Source organism: Quercus lobata, chromosome 2, assembly GCF_001633185.2.
Source record: "Quercus lobata isolate SW786 chromosome 2, ValleyOak3.0 Primary Assembly, whole genome shotgun sequence".
NCBI lineage: Eukaryota > Viridiplantae > Streptophyta > Magnoliopsida > Fagales > Fagaceae > Quercus > Quercus lobata.
In genome coordinates this window covers 1,494,359-1,515,560 of record NC_044905.1, presented here as the reverse complement: position 1 = coordinate 1,515,560, position 21,202 = coordinate 1,494,359, and the positions used below count along the sequence as shown (strand labels likewise).

The window sequence follows — 21,202 nt, the reverse complement described above, 5'->3', positions numbered from 1 at the left end:
TTCTCATCATCAAAATAGAGATGGGAAAGTACAAATCCCTCCAAAAATACATGCTTTGAAAAAACTTTGGAAACAAAAAATTGATCGAAACCCAAAAAGAAAGCCTCACTTTTCTCATTTAAAAAAAAAAAAAAAAAAACCTGAAACCTTCACTAATCAATATCTTATTTCCTCAAATTTTCCTCATTTTTCATATATATATATATATATAATACCCTCAACATATATGCTCCATTAGCCACATAAGCAAAAATTGTAACAGCAACGAATGAACAAAATTAGTTCACTTTAAATTTTTTGAGGATTTAAAAAGAATTTTTAAGACTAAAATAGAACCAACTCAAGTTTAAAGAAGCAAAGTAATTTTTTTTTCCCAAAAACTTGAAATTAATTTAAAGAATTTTGTTAATAAGTATCCTATGATCATAGTTCGAGACACATAAAAAATATGCAGAAAAAAAACACACACACATTGACACATACAATAGTGTTTAATTTTTGTGCTCAATAAAAAATAATTAATGGTGTATTTTTTTCATGACAAAAAATAAAATAACATAAAACTATTAAAAAGAGATATCCGTGTCTTTACTTTTTGAAAAAAGAAAAAAAAAATTTGTATATCAAGCTAAAATTGAATAGGCCCCCTTTAACCAAGTAATCAGCGGCTAGTGATTAAAAAAAAGTCATAAATCTGAAAGGTACTCACATGAGCTTGTCCACACCATAATAAACCCCACTCTTCTACAACAACAATATTCAGTATTCACCTTCGCCTCTGTAAACATGAAAGCTAGGGTTTATAGTTTACAAGGAGCCACTTCTTTGCTTCTCTCCCAGCTTCTTCGAAATCGAAAAAGGTTAGCTTTTTACTAATCCTCTGTTGTTATTACAATTCTTGCAATCAAAATCTTTTTTTTTTTTTTTTTTTTTGTAAATCGATTTGTTGTTTTTCATTGTTGGCCTCAATCTAAACCTCAAAATCAGTTTTTTTAATGTTTTTTTCTTGTTTGGTTGTTAAAAAACTTATCTTTTTTTTTTTTTTTGATTGCTCTGTGTAGACACACGCTGGGGATTGGTTGTTTAAAGTACAGACTTTGAGTTATAATCTCACTGAACTAACAAAAAAATTGGGGAATAGAATGTGGAACAAAATTTTTGAGTTTAAAGTTAGTTTAGTTTCCAGAAATCAATGAATGGCTTTCAAGTCAATTGGGCCAATTCATTGCACCAAGCTTAGTAGGGCAGAAGGGCTGGATGGTTTTCAACAAGTCTAGATACACAACAAATTTTACAACGGTTAAGGTAGCTAGTTTTGATTGGCGTACAATAAAAGTGGTGGTCCGCTGTGAAAGTGATGTTGCACACTTGCACTAATCACAATTTGAGTGAAAATGGTTCTGGAATTTGTTGTGTCTGTGGTATTGTTGGTTTGTTTTATAGGTAAAATTTAGTTACAGTTCCTTAGGTATGGAACCTTAGATATCCCAATTAAATTCAACTATGTGGTATCTAACTATTTTATTTTTGAACCCCAACTATGTGATCTTGGAAGCTTTAACTATACACAAGGAACTGCATTGGCCAATGAGTCATATGGTTCAGTTTAATAGGAAAATTTAAGGTAAAACATCTAAAGAAGTGTACCTAAGTTTTCTTCTTGTTTTATTAGGTCCTAATCTGATGACTCATCAAATGTTAAAAAAGATTTGCGTTTGTCTCTAACTCTCACTTTTTATATTATTTTCAGAAACTAAGCCGTGCAAATATTGACTTCCTTTTGTTATAATTGCAGTATTTAAAAAAATAAATTAATAATCTAGGTCTGCAGCTTTGGTTTGTTATGATGCCAAAAAAGAGTTCTTCTAAAAAGGCTAAGCAAATGCGAGAAAATAATAATGCTGTGGAAGAAGAAGACCCCTCTCTGGTGACAGAAAAGAGTTCTTCCAAAAAGGCTAAGCAAATGCAAGAAAATAATAATGCTGTGGAAGAAGAAAAACCCTCTTTGGTGCAGAAAAAAGCTGCTAGTGAGATTGATAAAATCTTTGCAGGAAAGAAGAGGAAGAAATCGGAATCTGAAAGGACTGAAAACCCTAATGAAGAAGCAACTGGAAATTCTAAGAAGACTAAGAAAAAGAAGAAGGATAAAGGTTCTAATGATAGCGAGTTCACTGAGCCACCTTCCCGGCCTAGAAAAAAAACAAATGATGGGTTTACTGTTTACACAGAAGAGGAGTTGGGTATCAATAAGGCTGATGCTGGAAGTACCCCATTATGTCCATTTGATTGTTCTTGTTGTTTTTGAGGATACATGCAAAAATCTATTGGGTGAAGTGATCCAGTGAGTCTCTGAGATTTTCATGTAGCCGTGTAACTTTTCATTAGCTATTTTGTTATTATAATTTGAGGGTATTGGTGCACAGCTTTCTTTTGCCTTGTACAATAGAAATAGATTACATTATTTTTTTATCTTATTCAATCAATTTTGTGCTTATGATTAAGCATGTTTCTCAAAGTATGACTTCTTTGAGTCCAAGACATGAATCTTCTTTGTAAGTTTTGAGGAAGAATTCAACGCAGTTTGGAGCCATGTAGTCTATCTGTTAGTCAAACTAATTTTCTTACACATTTAAAGTACAACATTATATAATTATTACATTTTTGCAGTCTTGAATTCATGGTGACAGATATAAATATGGATTTTCATACAACTCCATTGATTCTTATAGTTTCATACTTTCATTTACTTGTGTGATGCACTCACTTTATTGCTTGGCATATGAAAGCCTTTATTACGTTCTTGCGAAGATGATCTTGGGGATGTCTTGCGACAACTAATATATGCATTGTTGTACATCTGGCTTATACAGGGTTCAATATCATATACTTTTTCTATTTACATCTTTGCCTGATACAGGTGTTCCAATTAGCAGAATAGATGCTTTTTATTTAAATTTTTAATGTCTTATTACCTGTATAATGATGGTTCTGATCTCTTTTGTGGACAATTGCATAATTGAAGTTATTTTGGAGGATGTTGTGCAATTTTTGTAGTTGAAACTAGGGATGTTATCATGACAAAAGTTGCAGTTGACTGAGACAGAATTTTATATATTAGCATTGACTCAAAAATTGAAGCTGATTTTTACTCCATTACTATGTACATCAGAAATTTTGATCTCCTCTGTCCAAAAAAAAGAAAAAAAGGTCTTTAGGGACCATTTATGAATTACCTAGCTTGAGTTTCTGAATCAACCCTACGCTTGTGGTATTCAAATTACTTTTGTTGAATCTGGTCGTTTTCTTTTGTTGTATCAGCATTTGTAAATCTTAACCGTCGCTGCACTCTCCCCACTGCCATAATTTGAACTCCACTATCATACTCATTTGGAAAAAGGGAAAAACTCTTCCTTCCCGGGGAATAAGACAAGGGGACCCCTTATCCCCGTACATCTTCATTTTGTATGTGGACTATCTTAGTCAAATGATTGAAGAGAAGTGTAATCAAAAGCTGTGGAATCTGGTGAAGGCATCCAGAAATGGCCCGGCTTTTTCGCACCTTATGTTTGCCGATGATCTTGTTTTATTCGCAAAAGCGGATCTCTCAAATTGTTCTACAATAAGAGATGTCCTGGATGATTTCTGTGATGTGTCGGGTCAAACCATTAGTGATTCCAAGTCTAAGGTTTACTTCTCGCCGAATGTGGATCAAGACACTAGGGAATCCTTGAGCGATATCCTAGGCTTTACGTCTACCCCTAATTTGGGGAAATACCTTGGAATTCCCATCAGACATCCTAATTCATCTTCTCAAGATTTCAATTTTGTCTTGGATAGGGTGAAGCAGAAATTAGCGAGTTGGAAGGCTAATCTTCTGTCGTTGGCTGGGAGAGCTGTGTTGGTTCAGACGTCTACCTCAACTATCCCAGCTTATACTATGCAATGTTCCTTTCTTCCAGATCGGATCTTGCAAGGAGTGGATTGTGTGAACATAAATTTTCTTTGGGGGTCGACTGATTCAGTGAAGAAGATGCATTGAGTGGGTTGGCACAAAGTTACTAAACCAAGATCTGAAGGTGGGCTGGGTTTGCAGACTACTAAGGGCAGAAATATTGCCTTACTTTCTAAACTTAATTGGCGGTTTCACACGGAGAGTAATTCCCCCTGGGCTCGAGTACTGAGAGCTAAATATTGTACTACCCATAGACTTCAATCTAGGAATGAGAGAAGTCTCCCTTGCTCACGGGTTTGGTCTGCTTTAAAGAAAGGGACTGATACCTTCAATCGGGGAGTCAGGTGGGTGGTTGGTAGCAATAGCAATCTTAAGTTTTGGTCGGATAATTGGACTTCTAAAGGCTCGGTGCGCCAAATGATTCATGGTCCTTTGTCTCTGGTGGATTAGCAGCTGAAAATTCAGGATATTCTCAAGGATGGAATCTGGGACTGGAGTTGCCTATCCTTTGAGATCCCGCAAAACATCAAGTTTATTATCCAAGCCACTCCGTGTGCTCTTAATTCTACTGGTGGGGATAGAATAGCTTGGTCTACCTCGGCCCAAGGTAATTTTGAGCTTAGAAGCGCCTATAAAATTGCTATGGGAGATTTGCATGATGAGGAGTTTCCAGGTAAATGGATTTGGAAAGTGGATATTCTTCCAAGAATCCAAACTTTTGTTTGGCAGTGCTTTCATAATAGCATAGGGGTTAAGGAATGTTTAGTAAAAAGGGGAATGCTTGTAGATGATATCTGCCCCCTTTGTGGAAGAAGTTCTGAAACAATTATTCATGCTTTGAGGGATTGCAGGAAAATTAAACCCGTGTGGATCCAGTTGGGGGTGAGATGGGATGATCGCAATTTCTGGTCTGATGGTCTGCATAAGTGGCTGGAGTTTAACGGAAAAATAGGGAGGTGTCAAGATGGCTGTGTTTCCTCTTGGAGAACAACCTTTTTATTTGCCATCTGGTTTATTTGGAAGAGCAGGAACCAGATGGTGTTTAATGGGAAAAGTCAAAATCCTAGAATAGCGACAGAGATCACCAACAGAGCCTTGGAATTCACCTGTTGTGCCGCTTCAGTTAGCAATCCCAGTCGAAAGGTGATGAAGCAGATCAGATGGGAAAAGCCTCAGATGGGGTGGTATAAATTAAATAATAATGGAGCTGCTGGGCCAGGTGTGGACAGGACGGGTTGTGGTGGTATCATTAGAGATGAGTAAGGGCAATGGATCACAGGATTTGCTAGAAGGATTGGTGAGGCAAATAGCTTAACGGCTGAGTTATGGGGACTGCGTGATGGTCTTCAATTATGTTGCTGTAGGAATTTTGATTCAATAGAAGTAGAGATAGATGCTAAAGGTGTTCTAGATGCTTTTCTTAACCCCGATCATGCCAACAGTATTGTGTCTCCCATTTTGGAGGACTGCAGAACGTTGATATCCCGGTTTCGCTGGATCAGCTTCAAACACTGCTACCGTGAGGTGAATCGGTGTGCGGATAAGTTGGCTAGACTAGGTGCTCATCAATCTTTAGAGTTTATTATTTTCCGAAGTCCGCCTGTAGACATATTATCCTCCCTTGAGGAAGATGCTATTGGGTTGTATTGTTCCAGGCTCTGTCCTGTGATTTCTGGTTTTTAGTTTAATGCTATTCCTCTGATTACCAAAAAAAAAAAAAAAAAAAAAAAAAAAGTTTTTTTTTGTTCAAGTATAGCCTTTTCATTTACCTTAATATTTTTTCTTACTTAATAAATATACTCTAGTCCACTTTCCAGCAAAAAGCCAAATAAGCTTATATGTTGACAAACTACACATGCCTTCAGCTAAACCATCTGGGATCTAGTCATTTTCAATATATGTATCCAGCGAATACAGTTGGAGCTCCCTTGTTAATCTGTGTCATATCCAACTCCAGTAAGGTCCTGCATTATCAGGCAGTCTTGCTATGAGTTCCCCTGAACCAAAAGGTGCGAAATCTTCCCGTCATGTGCATGATTGTACGCACCCAAGATCGAAGGGAAATGCAAGTTTGAACTTTGAATATGTTCCAACTGTTTCATTCAAGGCCGTTTGTTACCTTCAAAACTCTGCCCGGACTGTCCAAATATGCTGTTTTTTATTATTATTGGTTTATTTTGTCAGTTGGACAGACTTATTATGGCAAAAAGACACTAAAATATCTAGTAGCCATTCTTCATGTTCGATGTAGCTTATTTGGAGAGAGAGAAACCTGTGTGGCTAGTGGCTACAAGGGCCAAAGGCAAAGAACATTCGATAATTCAATTTAACTCTCATTTCTCGAATGCTATTCGGCTGAAAACATGCTAATTGGCCTTCTTTTAATTTAAATTCAACTACAGCTTGTATACTGAATAAGTAGTGATCCTATAGTGATAATTATTAGTGAGGCAAGGAGCATGTAACCCTCATTAATCAATCAATGAAGAATAATCAAATTGATGCCATGTTTCTCTCTCATTCTTTTTCTTTTTTGATGTTAGTGTATGTTTCTCTTTTAAGTCTTTCTTTCTCTTGGTTTGTCGACATATAGGCTTATTTGGCTTCTTACTAATAATAATATAATTACCTTCCAATCCTAGCTCATTTCATATCAAGAACTCCCATCACACGCCAAAATTACCTTAACATAAGGTCCATTTGTAGAAATCCAATCGTCAAGAATCATCTTCAATCAATAAGGAAGCCTAACCCATAATTGTGTTCCTTGCAACAGTCAGGCACCATAAGGTTGGTACTATCTGTTGACCGAAAGAAGCTGTAACTGTTCAGCTGACATTATGCAAAAATAAATGGAAACAAACAATCAGATCACAAGGAAACGTATGTAATGTTTGGTTAAACAAAAAAATTCAACTCTTGGTATAGGCATAATTAAAGTTTTGTTAAAACTATGTATATAATTTCATCAATCAACTTGTATTACAAATCCAAAAAATAAAAAATTGAAAACCAAGCTAGCTTTAAAATTAAATTTAAAATAAGGTATAGAATATAATGCATAAAATTTAGCTGCTTAAAATTTGAAGGAAACCATGGTAGTAGTGGCAGCCTCCAATCGTGAGCAGTAGATCTTTATAGGCACTATGCAAAAGGTGGATTGTTATGGAATTTACAAACACCCGTGTCTGACTGGAGTGCCATTCATCTATATAATATAATATACCACAAAAAAGACTGAGCTCTCAATAGACAGTCCAATAATAAAGATTAAAAACGACATCGTTTTAAATTGAAAAGCTAGTTAATGTGTATCACAAATAGGGAGAGTATATACACATATGAAATAAAAATGTAACCAGGAGTATTGTGTCCTGAAACAACGGTGCGTTTCAGGGATCTTCCTCCGGTGAGTTTAATATGGGCTCCAAGCGGCAGACAGGTCACCATCAATGGGCCCCCGCTGTTGACTCGATTATGGAGCCCACTTCATTCATTCTTATGATCATAGGTCAGCCACAGAAGTAGCCCAACCCCAAAATTAAAATAGATAAACACACACGATTGCTTGAAATTGAGAAGGAATTTGAAAATTTTGAGGAGAGAAAGTAGTGTTTGTGTTTGATTACCTTGTGGTTGTGGGTCATAAACTGTTAACGAAAATCAAATAAGGATTGAAATTTTGATCAACATTTCGTACAGAGGCTTATTACGATCATTTAACTAACAGATCGAGCTAAGAAGTGAAGAGATGTGTTATAGGTGGAGGCTGAAAGCAGTAATTTATAATGGTTTTGAAGAGAAACCCTAAGGCACGAAGTGTGTTGAATTTACCGAAATGGACAAAGTAAGTAATTCGATTGGGCTAAAAGCCTATGATAAGGCCTGCTATTTAGCTCTCAATGGGCTGTGAAATGCAAACGGGGTCCAAATCCAATTGTGAAATGCAGGTAACAGGTTCATCAAACTGTGGGAAAGGGGACACTATTAAGGCAAATTAAGCAAATTCATAAATTAAATAAATTCATTTGGAGATTTTTTTTTTTAAAAAAAATCTGACATGGCAGTACAGTTGGCGATTGATGTAACATGAAAAATAATTTTTTATTCTTTCATCTGACATATCAACTTTTTTCATCCAAGAGAAGAGAACAACATAAATTAAATTGACACGACATATAAAACGTTGAGGATCAAATTGACACAATTGAAAAGTTAGGTACCAAATTGAAAAAATAGTGTAAATGATAGAGATCAATTTTGTAATTTACCTTTTATTTAATTTTGGAATTAATTTTGTTTATTGAGAAAAGTAAGATTAGCAAATTAGTCATGTATCTAAATTCATATTCCATGGAATTGGGCTTTATTAAAACCTACAAAGAGCCTCAATTGTGATTAACGTAAATGTGACTAGCGTTTTTCCTCGAGTCATTACAAAAATAACATGAGTCTGCAACTATTTATAATAATAATACTAGTTCTTGAAAGGTAGGAAGGTCTTACCACCCATGAATTCTCGTAAAGCTTCTGGAATCTCAACACCATCCTCCCTCTAGTAGTTCTCAATAATGCAACACATGTTCCTCTCTGTTGCTGTGAGAGTAAAGTTCAACAAGTGTACATATTTCTTTGTCTGCACATTGCTCTACAACAGCACAACATAAAAGCGGGCTAACAGTCATAAATTTGAAAAAGCCATATAATATAAGAAGTTGAATGCCGTCAATGCTAAAATCATGATATCCGAAAGGAAAAACGTAGGAGGTGTAAATTCTTAAATATCTCAACCTGAACCCGACTCATCTAATAATTGTGTCATGGCTCTTCAACCCTAACTCGACCTATTAATGAAGCGGGTTCACACAACCTGACCCACTTGACACGCTTAATAAACAGGTCGTGTTGGGTTGACACGAATGTGACACAACCTATTTCAACCCGCTTAATATTAAATATAACATCCACATAGAAATAAGTTGTCTTTAAATCTCGAAAGTAATGCATACACTTCAAGTCTTCAACCCACATTCAAAATAATATAGTTTAACAAAATATTGGGCATGTTTAATAGCGGTTTTCAAATATTGTTGTTCAAAATGATGTGAAAAATGTTATTTAAAAAGTGTTTTGAAGTTTGGTACTGTATTTCAAATAACATATTTTAAAATGTAAAAAAAAAAAAAAAAAATTGTATGTTTGGTATGTGCACTTGTTTTTAGAAAAACTAGTTGCAAACTCACGCAATGCATAAGAATAAATAATTATTTCATATTGTAATATAATATATAATTTTTTCTCTAAAATTTGTTGAAGATAATTTGTTCTTCCTAAAAATTAAACAATTTCTATTCAGTCCAATCAGGTCTACTTTGGTGCAATTTGGTCCGTTCAATCAATTTCAATCCCCTTCAATCCATTATAGACTAATTGGACCTTGAATTGATTCTTTTTGTAGATTGCCTTTTTAAGTTTATCTCAAAAATTCATTTTTTACCTAAAATTTTGAGTTAAAAAGTATATAAATTTATTATATTTGGGCTAAACTCTTGATGATACCCATTTTTGCAAATCTGCACCTGAGGGCTTAATAAGAAAAATAGGCCCAAGTTGACTCAAGGAGATGGGTTAAGGCATAGAAATTTGGTCGTGTCCCAAAGGCCCCAAGAGAAAAGAAATTAAAAGCGTCAATAGGCCGAACCCAATATGGCAAACCCAAGAAGTCCATGAGGAAGAAAGCCCAATAAAAAATAAGGCCCAAAGGCACACCAAAAAGACCAAAGAAACAAAGAAAATAGATAATAGTTTAGACTTACATTGTAGCTAAAATTTATCCTACATTTTATTGACATGTTTGAAAGCCTAAAGGGCCTATTAGAAATGGAAAATGCTAAAGGTATTATTCGAAGCTTACAACTTGACATTGCAATGAATGTGATTGGTGGGTTTTAACACCTCATAAATGAATTTTGAATTCTCTAATTAGTGTCAAGTTAGTTTGTTCAAATTATAAAGATTACTTTTAATGAAGTTTTAACTATCTAATTTTTGATGCCTTTGTGTCAATTGTTCTTAAAGCAACTAAACATGAAGACGAATATCATATTTTAAATCTATTAATTATTATTACATTAGGTCTACTCTGACTATTCTAACTAATATGTCGAGAATCCATAGTTAATCCCAAAATTTTGGGACTAAAGCTTTATTTGTAGGTGTTGATGATGATGAAGAATTGATGATAGAGTATAGCCTTTTAGTGGAAAATCCATCCATATCTAACAGGTGATGAATTTAAATTATTTGGACTAGCAGACATATATATTACAACACCGAGCTTTCTCCAAAAGTTTTTGTTCAAAATATTTCAGATAAATTGTTTGTTTCTAACCTAGTTTTATTAACACACTCAAAATTGTTGTTGAAAGAGGATTCCAGTTCAGTAAACACAAATAAATGGGAAGTGATAAAGAGTTCGTATAATCCACCTTTTTCTGTCTATATCGCGTTTCCATTCTTCTTACCTGGTAGTCTCTACTGTTTGAACAGGACATCAACTCTCTGTAAGTCTAAGATGCAAGGAACCATGCCTCCAAATCATACTTCTTTGAACCATGCCATCAATTACAATTTTCAGATTAAAGTTTAGTTGGAAAACAAAACCTTTAAATCGCTTCGTAAAGTGCAAGGTATCGTAAAGTACAAGGTAGAGCGTGACCTAAAAATTTTTAGGTGACTTCAGTAAAACTTTAAGTCTCACGGGTTTTTTAGTTATTTTTATTTCGCTTTAGATTTTACAGTATTTGGAGATTATTTCTAAGTTGTGGATTTTAGATATTGTAAAATGTTTATTAAGTGCATTGTTTATTTGGAGTTTTATTTAATTTTTAAATTAATTAAGTTTACTGAGATATGTAACATTAGCAAGTTAGTCATGTATCTAAATTCATGTTTCATGGAACTGGATTTTATTAACTACAATGAGTCTAAATTGTGACTAGTTTTTTTGAGGTATAGCTCAAATATGACTAGTGCTTTTCATTGGGTCATTACAAAAAATACCACAAGTTTGCAACTTATTATAATAATAATACTAGTTCTTGAAAGGTAGGAAGGTCTTTCCACCCATAAATTCTTGTAAAGCTTCTGGAATCTCAACACCATCCTCCCTCTGGTAGTTCTCAATAATGCAGCACATGGTCCTCTCTGTTGCTATGAGAGTAGAGTTCAACAAGTGTACATATTTCTTTGTCTGCTCATTGCTCTGCAACAACACAAAATAAAAGCGGGCTAACAGTCATAAATTTGAAAAAGCCATATAATATAAAGAAGTTGAATGCAGTCGATGCTAAAATCATAATATCCGAAAGGAAAAAGGTGGGGTTAATGTTGTGTCGAGGTAAGGTATTCTTGATTAAATGCCTCAACCTGAACCCGACCCATTTAATAATTGTGCCATAGTTTTTCAACCCTAACCCAACCTATTAATGAAGCAAGTTGACACGATCTGACCCACTTGACACATTTAATAGACAGGTCGTGTTAAGTTGACACAAATGTGACACAACCCATTTTAACCCACTTTATATTAAATATAACGTCCATATAAAAATAAGTCGTCCTTACATCCCAAAAGTAATGCATATACTTTAAGTTTTCAATCCACATTCAAAATAGCATAGTTTAACAAAAATATAAGGCCTGTTTAGTAGCAATTTTCAAGTATTGTTGTTCAAAATGATATGAAATATGTTATTTAAAAAGTGTTGTGAAAACATATGTTTAAAATACTCATGAAGTAAAAAATGTGTTTAATATCATATTTCAAATAACATATTTTAAAATGTAAAAAAACATAATCATATATTTGGTATGTGTACATGTTTTTAGAAAAATCTATCGCAAACTCACGCTATGCGTGAGAATAAATAATTATTTCTAATTGTAATATCATGTATAATTTTTTCTCTAGAATTTGTTGAAGATAATTTGTTCTTCCTAAAAATTAAACAATTTCTATTCGGTCCAATTTGGTCCTGTTAAGTCTACCTCGATGCTATTTGGTCCATTTGATCAATTTCTATCCCCTTCAATCCATTGTAGACTAATTAGAACGTAAATTTTTTTTTTAAAAAAATTAAGCTCAAAAATTCATTTTTTTTCTTAATTTTTGAATTGAAAAATATGAAAAATTTATTATCTTTAGGCTAAACTCTTTTTAATAACCATTTTTGCAAATCCGAACCCAAAAGCTCACTAAGAAAAATAGGCCCCAGTTGACTAAGGAGATGGGTTAAGGCATAGAAATTGGGTCTTGTCCCAAAGGCCCTAAGAGAAAAGAAATTAAATACGTCAGCAAGCCCAACCCAATATGGCAAACCCAAGAAGTCCATGAGGAAAACCCAATAAAAAGTAAGGCCCAAAAGCACACCAAAAAGACCAAAGAAACAAAAAAAATAGATAAAAATTTAGACTTACATTGTAGCTAAACTTTATCCTACAATTTATTGACATGTTTGGAAGCATAAAGGGCCTATTAGAAATGGAAAATGCTAAAGGTATCATACAAAGCTTACAACTTGACATTACAATAAATGTGATTGGAGGGTTTTAACACCTCATAACTCAATTTTGAATTGTCTCTAATTAGTGTCGAGTTAGTTTGTTTAAATGATAAAGATTACTTTTAATGAAGTTAAAACTATTTAATTTTTTATGCCTTTTGTGTCAATTGTTCTTAAAGCAACTAAACATGAAGACAAATATCATATTTTGAATCTATTAATTATTATACATCAGGCCTACTCTAACAAATATGTCGAGGATGCATAGTCAACCCAAAATTTTGAGACTAAAACTTTATTTGTAGTTGTTGATGATGATGGTGAATTAATGATAGTCTTATAGAGCAAAATTCATCCATATCTAACAGGTGATGAATTTAAATTATTTGGACTAGCAGACATATACATTACAACACCCTCCAAGTTTTTGTTCAAAATATTTCCAATAAATTGTTTGTTTTTAACCTAGTTTCATTAACACACTCAAAATTTCATTAACACACTCAAAATTGCTGTTGATAGAGGATTCCAGTTCAGTAAACACAAATAAATGGGAAGTGATAAAGAGTTCGTATGATCTACCTTTTTCTGTCCATATCGCGTTTCCATTCTTCTTGCCTGATAGTCTGTACAGTTTGAACAGGACACCAGCTCTCTGTAAGTCTGAGATGCAGGAAACCATGCCTCCAAATCATACTTCTTTGAAGCTGCATCATTCAGAGCACCAGAAACGATAGAAACAACTTGATAGGGGAGGTTTAGCTGAAACATGGAAAATTAAATTAGATTCAGAGAGCGAAAAGCAGGAGGAATTCATATATAGGACCTCATGTTTCTCCTACATGAAATGCGGAGAGGAGAAGAGTCCACCAATACACAAAGTATACCACTATGTCTTGACTTAAACACAAATTTCCATGCAAAATACATTAACATAACCGCATTCTTAACTTGGAAAGAGATAGATAGTGACCATCAAAAATTGTCCTTGGATCACCGATATCATGTGGCATGAACAAAGCTAACCTACTCATTAATATCATACTCAAGGAGTCTTAGAACATTAAGGAAATTAAAAATGATGAAAGGAAAATTCAACACACCATCTTGTAGAAATCTTCAGAGTTTTTGAGCATTTCCTCATGCATGGCCCAAGATTCATCATTATCAGGGCTGGTAATACAAAACTGCTCCACCTTCTCAAACTGATGAACTCTGAATATTCCCAGAGTATCTCGACCATGTGCACCAGCCTCTTTACGGAAGCAAGACGAATATCCAGCATACCTGGGGAAAAATTGAATTATTTATGAGCAAAAGGCTACTTTCTAGTCATAGGAACAAGCTTCAGGAAGAATATTACAACCTTATTGGTAGCTCAGAAGGATGGATCCAATCATCCAAATGATAGGCACAAAGCGGCTGTTCGGCAGTAGCAATCAGATATTTGTCATCTCCCTCACCTGTTACCTATTAAATGACAACCACTTTAGTTAGCTCATGTACCTGTACACAAGATGGAGGAAAAGAAATTGAATGAAGATTTTATGATGTCAGACCCTCCCAGGTTCCCACACTTTCTCAACCATTTTCTTTTCTTGATAATTACTACCATTAAAAATGAGTGCATAAAAAGTACATAAGAGGTCACAAAAGTTAAAACAAGAACAGAGAAAGAAGAAAAGCAAAAAATATTGCTAGAAACCAAAAAGTCAAAGAAAGAAAGACAAGGGAATATTTTCAACAATTTAAAAATATTACCTTGTAAAGCTCTTCATCAAATTGTGCTAATTGAGCACACCTAGCCATGACCTCTTTTCTCATGAAGAATGGAGTATGCAATAATGTATATCCCCTTTTCTCCAAAAAATCAAGACCAAAGTTAATAAGAGCTTGATTAAGACGCACGCCATCTCCTTTCAAATAGAAGCCTCTGCCTCCAGCTATATTGGCACCTATAGTTCATGCATATTGGGGATAGTAATTAAACCAAATTAACATCATCTTGAGCTAACACAAGCATGTATCTGTTGAGATTGTTTTAGTGATACAAAGCCTAGCAATTTGTCTACAAAGGAGTAATAAATACTAGCAGTAGAAGTGAAAGGACAATAATATGTGTAAAGATACTGAGTAGGTGTAAAGATACTTGGAATGGCCAAGGAATATGATTTACACCTTTATCTTTTTCTCACTGAGTATGAATTACACAAAGTTACAAACTCAGTAAGTTTACCACAATACATAAGTTAAAGTGCAAAAGTAATTTGAAGCAACTAACCCACTATACTGGGTATAAACCAGTAGTTCAGGTTGAATTGAACAAGAATATATTTAACTGTTGTCTAATTACAGATTCATATATTTTAGTAACCATATTTCAGAAGCATAACAACTTTACTTATTTATAAAAGTACAGATACTAAAACCTGAGAACTGATCAAGCTAGAATAAATAACTTCAGACAATTCAACCTAGATATAGGAGCTTTTCTACTTATTTAGTTTCTTCTTGTAGAGAAGTGAGCAGAGACGTGTTTTGATTTTTCAAAAAAATTCATGAAGCAAATATGTTTTGCATTTTCATTTGATCAAAAAATTAGATTTCTGCAACCACATGGCACCCAAAAAATATGTAATCAGGTGAATCAATATAGATTTAGAGTCTATTTATTGAATTAAAAATGCAGATTTAGATTAATGTTGTGAATTGAAACCCAATTAATGCTCCAATCAAGTTATAACATGTTAAGTACACCACAACATGTTCAATATAAGAAAACTATCATGCTTTCAAGCTTTGAACAAAAGTAGTTTCCTCAATACCTTTCTTTAAATCTGCAATTCCAAGGAGCTTAACAAGATCAACATGATTCTTTAGTTTTGGCTCCAATCGTTTCTCACCCCATGCTCGGATCACCTCATTATTTGCCTGCAATACATGTTACGAATTCACAATTCAGAATAAGCATTAGATACAGTAAAAAAAAGAAATGAAATTTTCCAACTCCTATACCTCGTCATCGCTGATTGGAACTGAATCATGAACAATATTACCAATTAATAGCAATTTTGAATTCAAATTTTGTAAAACTTCCCGAACTTCAGCTTCTTTCTCTGCAGCTGACCTCTTATTCTCCTCTGTAGTTTTTATCATCTCAGAGGCATCTTCACCTGCCTTTTTTTACAAAAAAATTCTGAAATTCAGTTCCATACCAGATAAACCCAAGAATTAATTACCAAAAAAAAAAGATCCAACAAGAACAAAATATTTAGAAGAGTCAAAAAAGCATTTGCCCACAGAGGAATTTTATACTTTTGAATTCTCAGTAGAGAAAGGGGGTACTTCATACTACAGATGAATGAGCATGGTAGAGACTCGATACAATCAGTATTCATGGGCAAAGAGAGTGCTAAGCAACTGTTGTTGAATGTAGGAGTTGATGTCAAAATGGTCACTTGGTCAGTTTGTGACAGCATTTAGAGGGGGGGGGGGTACTTTTTCCTGATATCAGGGCTGAAAAATGGCCGACACAGGGGATCAATAGTTGTTCCAAGTTTACAACCGACACTCAAGAAACTGATAGTTAACGAAAGGAGAATTACATTAAATTTTCATTATTAAGTTAGTCCAATTTCTTCAAATTTTGCTTGACTCACAAGATATTAATTGCTTCTACAATTGAGTGGCGATTAACCTTCTAGGAGATTCTAAGTATCTTAGGATTATTTTCCTTGTTAGTTTCAAACTAGGAGTCCTACTGCTAGTAGGAGAAAGAGTCTTTACCTATAATGTATTCAAAGGAGGGGAGAGAGTTGATTAATAAAATTATTGAATGGTGAAGCTTTTGATTTTCTCTATATAAAGGTGTACAAGGATCAATCAGATACCATCCCTTACTTGGTGGGAATTAAGATTTTAAACCTAGTATAAGAATCCTCTACATTTGTTAATATTATTATTTTTAGGGGAAATTACACTTTACCACCCTAAACTATACCCCATGTTACACTTACAACCCTAAACTATTATCTTTTGCACACTTTGCACCCCACCGTTAACTTACCTGTTAACTTTGATGGAAATTAGGCTCATGTGTAAGTCACATGACTTTTGAGTGCATTGCATACAATTAAAAGACAGAATTGCCCAAGTCTCTTAAAACATCCAATTAAAAGACCCTCACGTGATATTCTCAGTTCCTCTCAAACTCAGTCTGTCACTTTCACTCAGTGTCTAGCTTCTTCTTCCTCCCACTGTTGCTTTCATCAACTACAGAGATTCCAGTCTTCCCAATTAAAAAAAAATTATGACATTTTCATGGCTGTCGTTAGCAAAATTTTCCCACTTTGCCCATCATCGTTTGGCAACATATATCACTTTTTTAAATTTTATTATTTTTCAGGTCAGTGAATGTGAATTACTCTGTCCTCATGTCTTTCTTCCTCGTCCTCTTCTTTCTCCTATATGTCGTCTAGTTTAATTTTTGTGTATGCTTTTATCGCTACTTAGTTTGAAAGCTTGAACTTTTACAATTAATTGGCTTAGATTTTTAAAATCAAAATTGATATTTATCCGGGTTTTAATTAATTTATGTACTTGGGTGTTGTAAGTGCTTGTTAAAGCTCTGTTTACCTCTATGGGAAAATACCCAAAAATGCTTTCAATGAAAAACTGGGTTTAATTAGACTGTTTAAGGAAGAAAAATAGTAATTCATGTTGTGGAGAGGCATTTGTGTTTGTAAGAATTAAAAGGGAAAGGGAAAGAAAGTGCTTTTAGAATATGCTCAAGAAAACCCAATCTTGAATTCTTTGGTATTTTCTTTGTTCCCTGGAAAATTAATCAGTTTTTTTGTTTTTTCTTGGACACAGAAGACAAAAAATTCAAAAGGAGAGCTAAAATTTAGAGAAAGTCGATGTTTGCAACAAATTAAATGGAAATTAGGCTTTTTGTTTTTTTATTAATCTTTGCATTTGGAGTTGTTGGAACTTGGAAAGAGATATAGTTATTGTACAGTGAAGAAAGTAGTATTAAATGACTTTATCCTTGAGGTGTTCATTCATTTTTTTAATTGTAAATATTCATACCTTTTTTGGTTGATGAGAAGTTCATCTGTAGTTGATGAAAGCAAGAGACTTGGACCAGGGGAGCTAAGCGAGAAACAAAGAGACTAGAGTGTGGGGAAGAAGATGCGTAACAGTGAGGACCATATAGGTTTATAAGATACCAGTTAATAAGCGGCAATTTGGTCTTTTGATTATTGCAACTCTCACATGACTTGCAGATGAGTCTAAATTCTGTCTAAATTAACAGTTAACTAAACAGTAGGGTGCAAAGTGTGCAAGAGATAATAGTTTAGGGTGGTAAGTGTACATCCACATAGTTTAGGGTGGTAAGTGTAACATGAAGTATAGTTTAGGGTGATAAAGTGTAATTACCCCTTATTTTTAATTATTCAAAGAGATTCAGGGAACCATAGTACCATGTCAATTGAAAGTAATTATCGTCTGGGTACTCTGATTTTAAAGGACATAACACCATCGACAACACAGTAATAAATTTTCAAAAGAAAACGAAAGACTCACAATTTTAAGTTGAGCGATCTGCCTGTTCATATTGTTGAAGTCCTTGCGAAGATTATCCAGCTCGAATTTAACTATAACAATAAATAAATAAATGAAAATAAATAAAGAGAACTCCAAACAATAGACTCGGTATGGGTAGAGAGAGGGGAAATTCTTACGTTTGCGCGCTTGTTCATCGAGGGCGATGACTTCATCGACGAATTCGATGTTAGCGAAACGACGGCGTTGGGATTTGCGAACGATTTCGGGTCTTCCTCTGAAAAGCTTTATATCCAACATTTTGAAATCTCTCTTGATGCAGCGCCAGCGTGTAGAAGCACAATCTATAACACACAAATACTACTACAAGAACACTAGGTTAATAGGCAAAATAATAGAAAAAACATCTTTAACAAACTTTTATTAATTGACGCATAACATCAATAATCAACCCCTCTATAAAGAGTATTTATAGGAATAGAATTTCTCCTAATCCTTTTAGGAAAAAAAATAATAAACCTACTTCTACTTGAGAGAGGAAAAACAATTTAACTAGGAAAAGAAAAACAATTAAAATCCTTATTCAACTAGAAAAAAGAAAACAGCATAAAATATTAAAATATTTTATTCTTCCTTAACTAATCTGCATCATCTCTCTTCTCCATAAGAAAGCTGAGATTTTTGCTTTAATATCCTCTCCAAAGAGGAACCCTGGCCTATGAAGTATGAAGTATTGGTGTGTGGACCAGTCAGGGGCGTAGCCAGGAATAATTACTTAGGGGGCCGGGTTGTAATAGAGATATACTAAATATAATTCCTAAGTCTATTGAATACAAAATTATCAACTTTCTTATATCATCATATTCTTGTACCTTAATGAACATAAAAAATTGTCTAGTTCAATGTAGACATACAAAAAAGAACGTTCACATCAAATCATGCCTGGCAACGATTTTTCATGGAATAAAATTAATCCATTATCATCCACAGTAAAATTCCTTGCAATTTCCTTTTCTATATAAACTATCATACTATCATATTCCCTGCAATTCCCTGCAATTTGCTCATTATTTGGTACCTAATTTCAAAGTAAGGACCTTTTAGGATAAATAAAAAAATTAAATAAACAAATCACTCAAAAGTATAAACAAAGTAACAAACAACATGAACAAAATACACTAACTCCCGGGTCAGTGGGTCATAGCCCTCATCCCAATTGCCTTTCATATATTTTACTTACTTTACTAATTACTACCCAACTACACAATGCAAGCCCCACGGCCCCCACCCTACCCCCACTGAAGAGACAAACAAGAAACAACACAAAAGCCAAAAGCCAAAAGTCATAGAGCAGCCAGTGGATAAAGACTCAAGAATATAGAATACAAAAACAATAAACACAAAAAGACAAAGTCAAATAAGCATAAATTGCTTTGCTGGCAAAGGGTATCACATATTCACAATTTCACATACTCACATACACATATTTTATATTTAGTTCAGTAACTTCAGTTGTAGAGAAAAAAAAGAGAGAAGTCAGAAGTGAGATGAGAATGAGATACCTTGAGGAATTGAGATTGAGATGAGGGCTTGAGGTTGAGGTGATGAACAGAACAGCTAAACAGGTCAACGAGCTAGTGGAATTTGCGGCGACAAGGCAAGCAGGCGAGGACTTATTAGATTGTTTCTAAGGAGAGGCGTGACAGTGGGACACCATGGAGGCGTGAATTGAGAACAGAAGGGAAAAAAAAAGGCAGCGTGCGTGACAATCAGATTTTTTTCCCCTTTTTCCAACGGTGAGGATTGAATTTTAAGATGCCTTTGTTTTGTTTGATCAGGCATTTTAGATTTGGGATTGGGCTGGGCTGGAAGTGTGTTTAGTTTAAAGGAGAAAAATTTTGTTTTATTAGGGATTTGGGGCTGGCTGGTGGGGATGGATGTGGGCCAAGGTTTTTCTTTAATTTTAAGTTTTATTGGACTAGAACTAGAAGAATGGTTGAAATAGTTTGGGGGGCCGGTTGAAATAATTTGGGGGGGTCATGTCAATTTTTTACCTACTCTAATGGAAATTTGAAAATTTTTGGGGAGGTCAAGCCTGAGTTGTTCTTGTAGAGTTGTAGTCCGTTTGCAACTCTACTTTACTTTGGGCTGGGCTGACGTATTCGTTTGGGGGGGGGGGGAGAATTACAGCTTATGTGTGGAACCCACTAAACCCACCTGAAGCATATTGGACGAGATCTGCATAGACCAATGGAATATGAATCTATCTATTTCTTTGCTTCCTCTAATAAATTCAAAGCAGCTGAAAGCCCCTTGTTTTCAGGCCTGCTTAACTATGAACTTCAGGCAAGAAAAAATGTGAAGAAAATAAATTAAGGTATTGATTCAAGAAGCTGTTGAAATCACACACAAGCTTGAAGGTCCTACAATGGTGGAATTAGAATCACATAGAGAGAGGGTAGGAGCTGTATTGCTGTGAATGATTTCGTATATTCATAAATATTTGACTCTGCCCCTTAGAGCATCCGTAGCAGATGTTGCAAAAATTATGTCATTTTACCACATCAAAGACCTACTTTATTATTTTACCACATCATTTTACAACATCCCATTTATCAGATGTTTTATCATTCAATTCTATATATTAAAATAATATTTACTACACATTAAAATAATATATTATTACATTCTCATTATCATCCACAACATCAAAGTCCAATAAAATAATAATTTTTTGTTTACCACATCTATCCGTACCATTGCAAATTTGCAATGGTACAAACACAAATGGTATAATTTTACAACATTTGCAATATCTGATGGGGAGCTGATTTTCCTGTTTGGTGTGGGATATGTGCCAAATATTTAACATTTGGCACATATCCCACATCTACTGTGGGTGCTCTTATATAGCTAAAACAGAGCGGCGGGAAAATAACCACCCAACCAACTATCAACTCAACCAATACAAAACAACAAGTGGCAGAAAGATAAATCTGACTAACTAACTAATTGTGCACTGTATAAACGACAACCTGTTTCATGCACTACTACTCTATGCTACTGTAGCTTATCACTCTATATACAAACTACAATGTAAAAAATACAAAACTACCAAACT

At 34.3% G+C, this 21,202-nt stretch overlaps 2 protein-coding genes across 5 annotated transcripts; one reads left to right on the top strand and one right to left on the bottom strand.

Annotated features, from left to right (window-relative positions):
- Window positions 1-628: 628 nt before the first annotated feature.
- Window positions 629-2,591, top strand: LOC115977788 (uncharacterized protein C6G9.01c-like). Of its 2 annotated transcripts, none has more exons than XR_004088598.1 (2): window positions 629-860; window positions 1,796-2,305. XR_004088598.1 is itself a non-coding variant. In XM_031099807.1 (2 exons), exon 2 carries the CDS (start codon window positions 1,844-1,846, stop codon window positions 2,303-2,305), a length of 462 nt encoding a protein of 153 aa, XP_030955667.1. In that variant the 5' UTR covers window positions 645-860; window positions 1,824-1,843; the 3' UTR covers window positions 2,306-2,591. The 2 variants fall into 2 exon arrangements, 1 of the variants encoding a protein (XP_030955667.1); XM_031099807.1 differs by having other exon boundaries at window positions 645-860; window positions 1,824-2,591.
- Window positions 2,592-10,908: 8,317 nt separating this feature from the next.
- On the bottom strand, window positions 10,909-19,808 carry LOC115974307 (serine--tRNA ligase-like). Of its 3 annotated transcripts, none has more exons than XM_031094596.1 (10): window positions 19,644-19,808; window positions 18,261-18,444; window positions 18,103-18,173; window positions 15,532-15,693; window positions 15,342-15,447; window positions 14,278-14,471; window positions 13,883-13,986; window positions 13,620-13,803; window positions 13,099-13,278; window positions 10,909-11,216 (listed from the first exon to the last, which is right to left on the bottom strand). In XM_031094596.1, the coding sequence occupies exons 2-10, from the start codon at window positions 18,379-18,381 to the stop codon at window positions 11,046-11,048; spliced, it is 1,293 nt and encodes a 430-aa protein (XP_030950456.1). In that variant the 5' UTR covers window positions 18,382-18,444; window positions 19,644-19,808; the 3' UTR covers window positions 10,909-11,045. The 3 variants fall into 3 exon arrangements, with proteins under 3 accessions (XP_030950456.1, XP_030950457.1, XP_030950458.1); XM_031094597.1 differs by having other exon boundaries at window positions 18,261-18,441; XM_031094598.1 differs by lacking the exons at window positions 18,103-18,173; window positions 18,261-18,444; window positions 19,644-19,808 and adding an exon at window positions 15,832-15,983.
- Window positions 19,809-21,202: the final 1,394 nt, after the last annotated feature.

Excerpts from the sequence above, each read along its gene's own strand:
- LOC115977788 (XM_031099807.1), top strand. The coding sequence starts at position 1,844 with ATGATGCCAAAAAAGAGTTCTTCTAAAAAGGCTAAGCAAATGCGAGAA.
- LOC115974307 (XM_031094596.1), bottom strand. The coding sequence starts at position 18,381 with ATGTTGGATATAAAGCTTTTCAGAGGAAGACCCGAAATCGTTCGCAAA. Across the intron at positions 18,174-18,260 it reads CGATGAACAAGCGCGCAAAC|TTAAATTCGAGCTGGATAAT; the intron begins GTAAGAATTTCC and ends TTATTGTTATAG. Across the intron at positions 13,279-13,619 it reads CTGAAGATTTCTACAAGATG|CTAAACCTCCCCTATCAAGT; the intron begins GTGTGTTGAATT and ends TCCATGTTTCAG.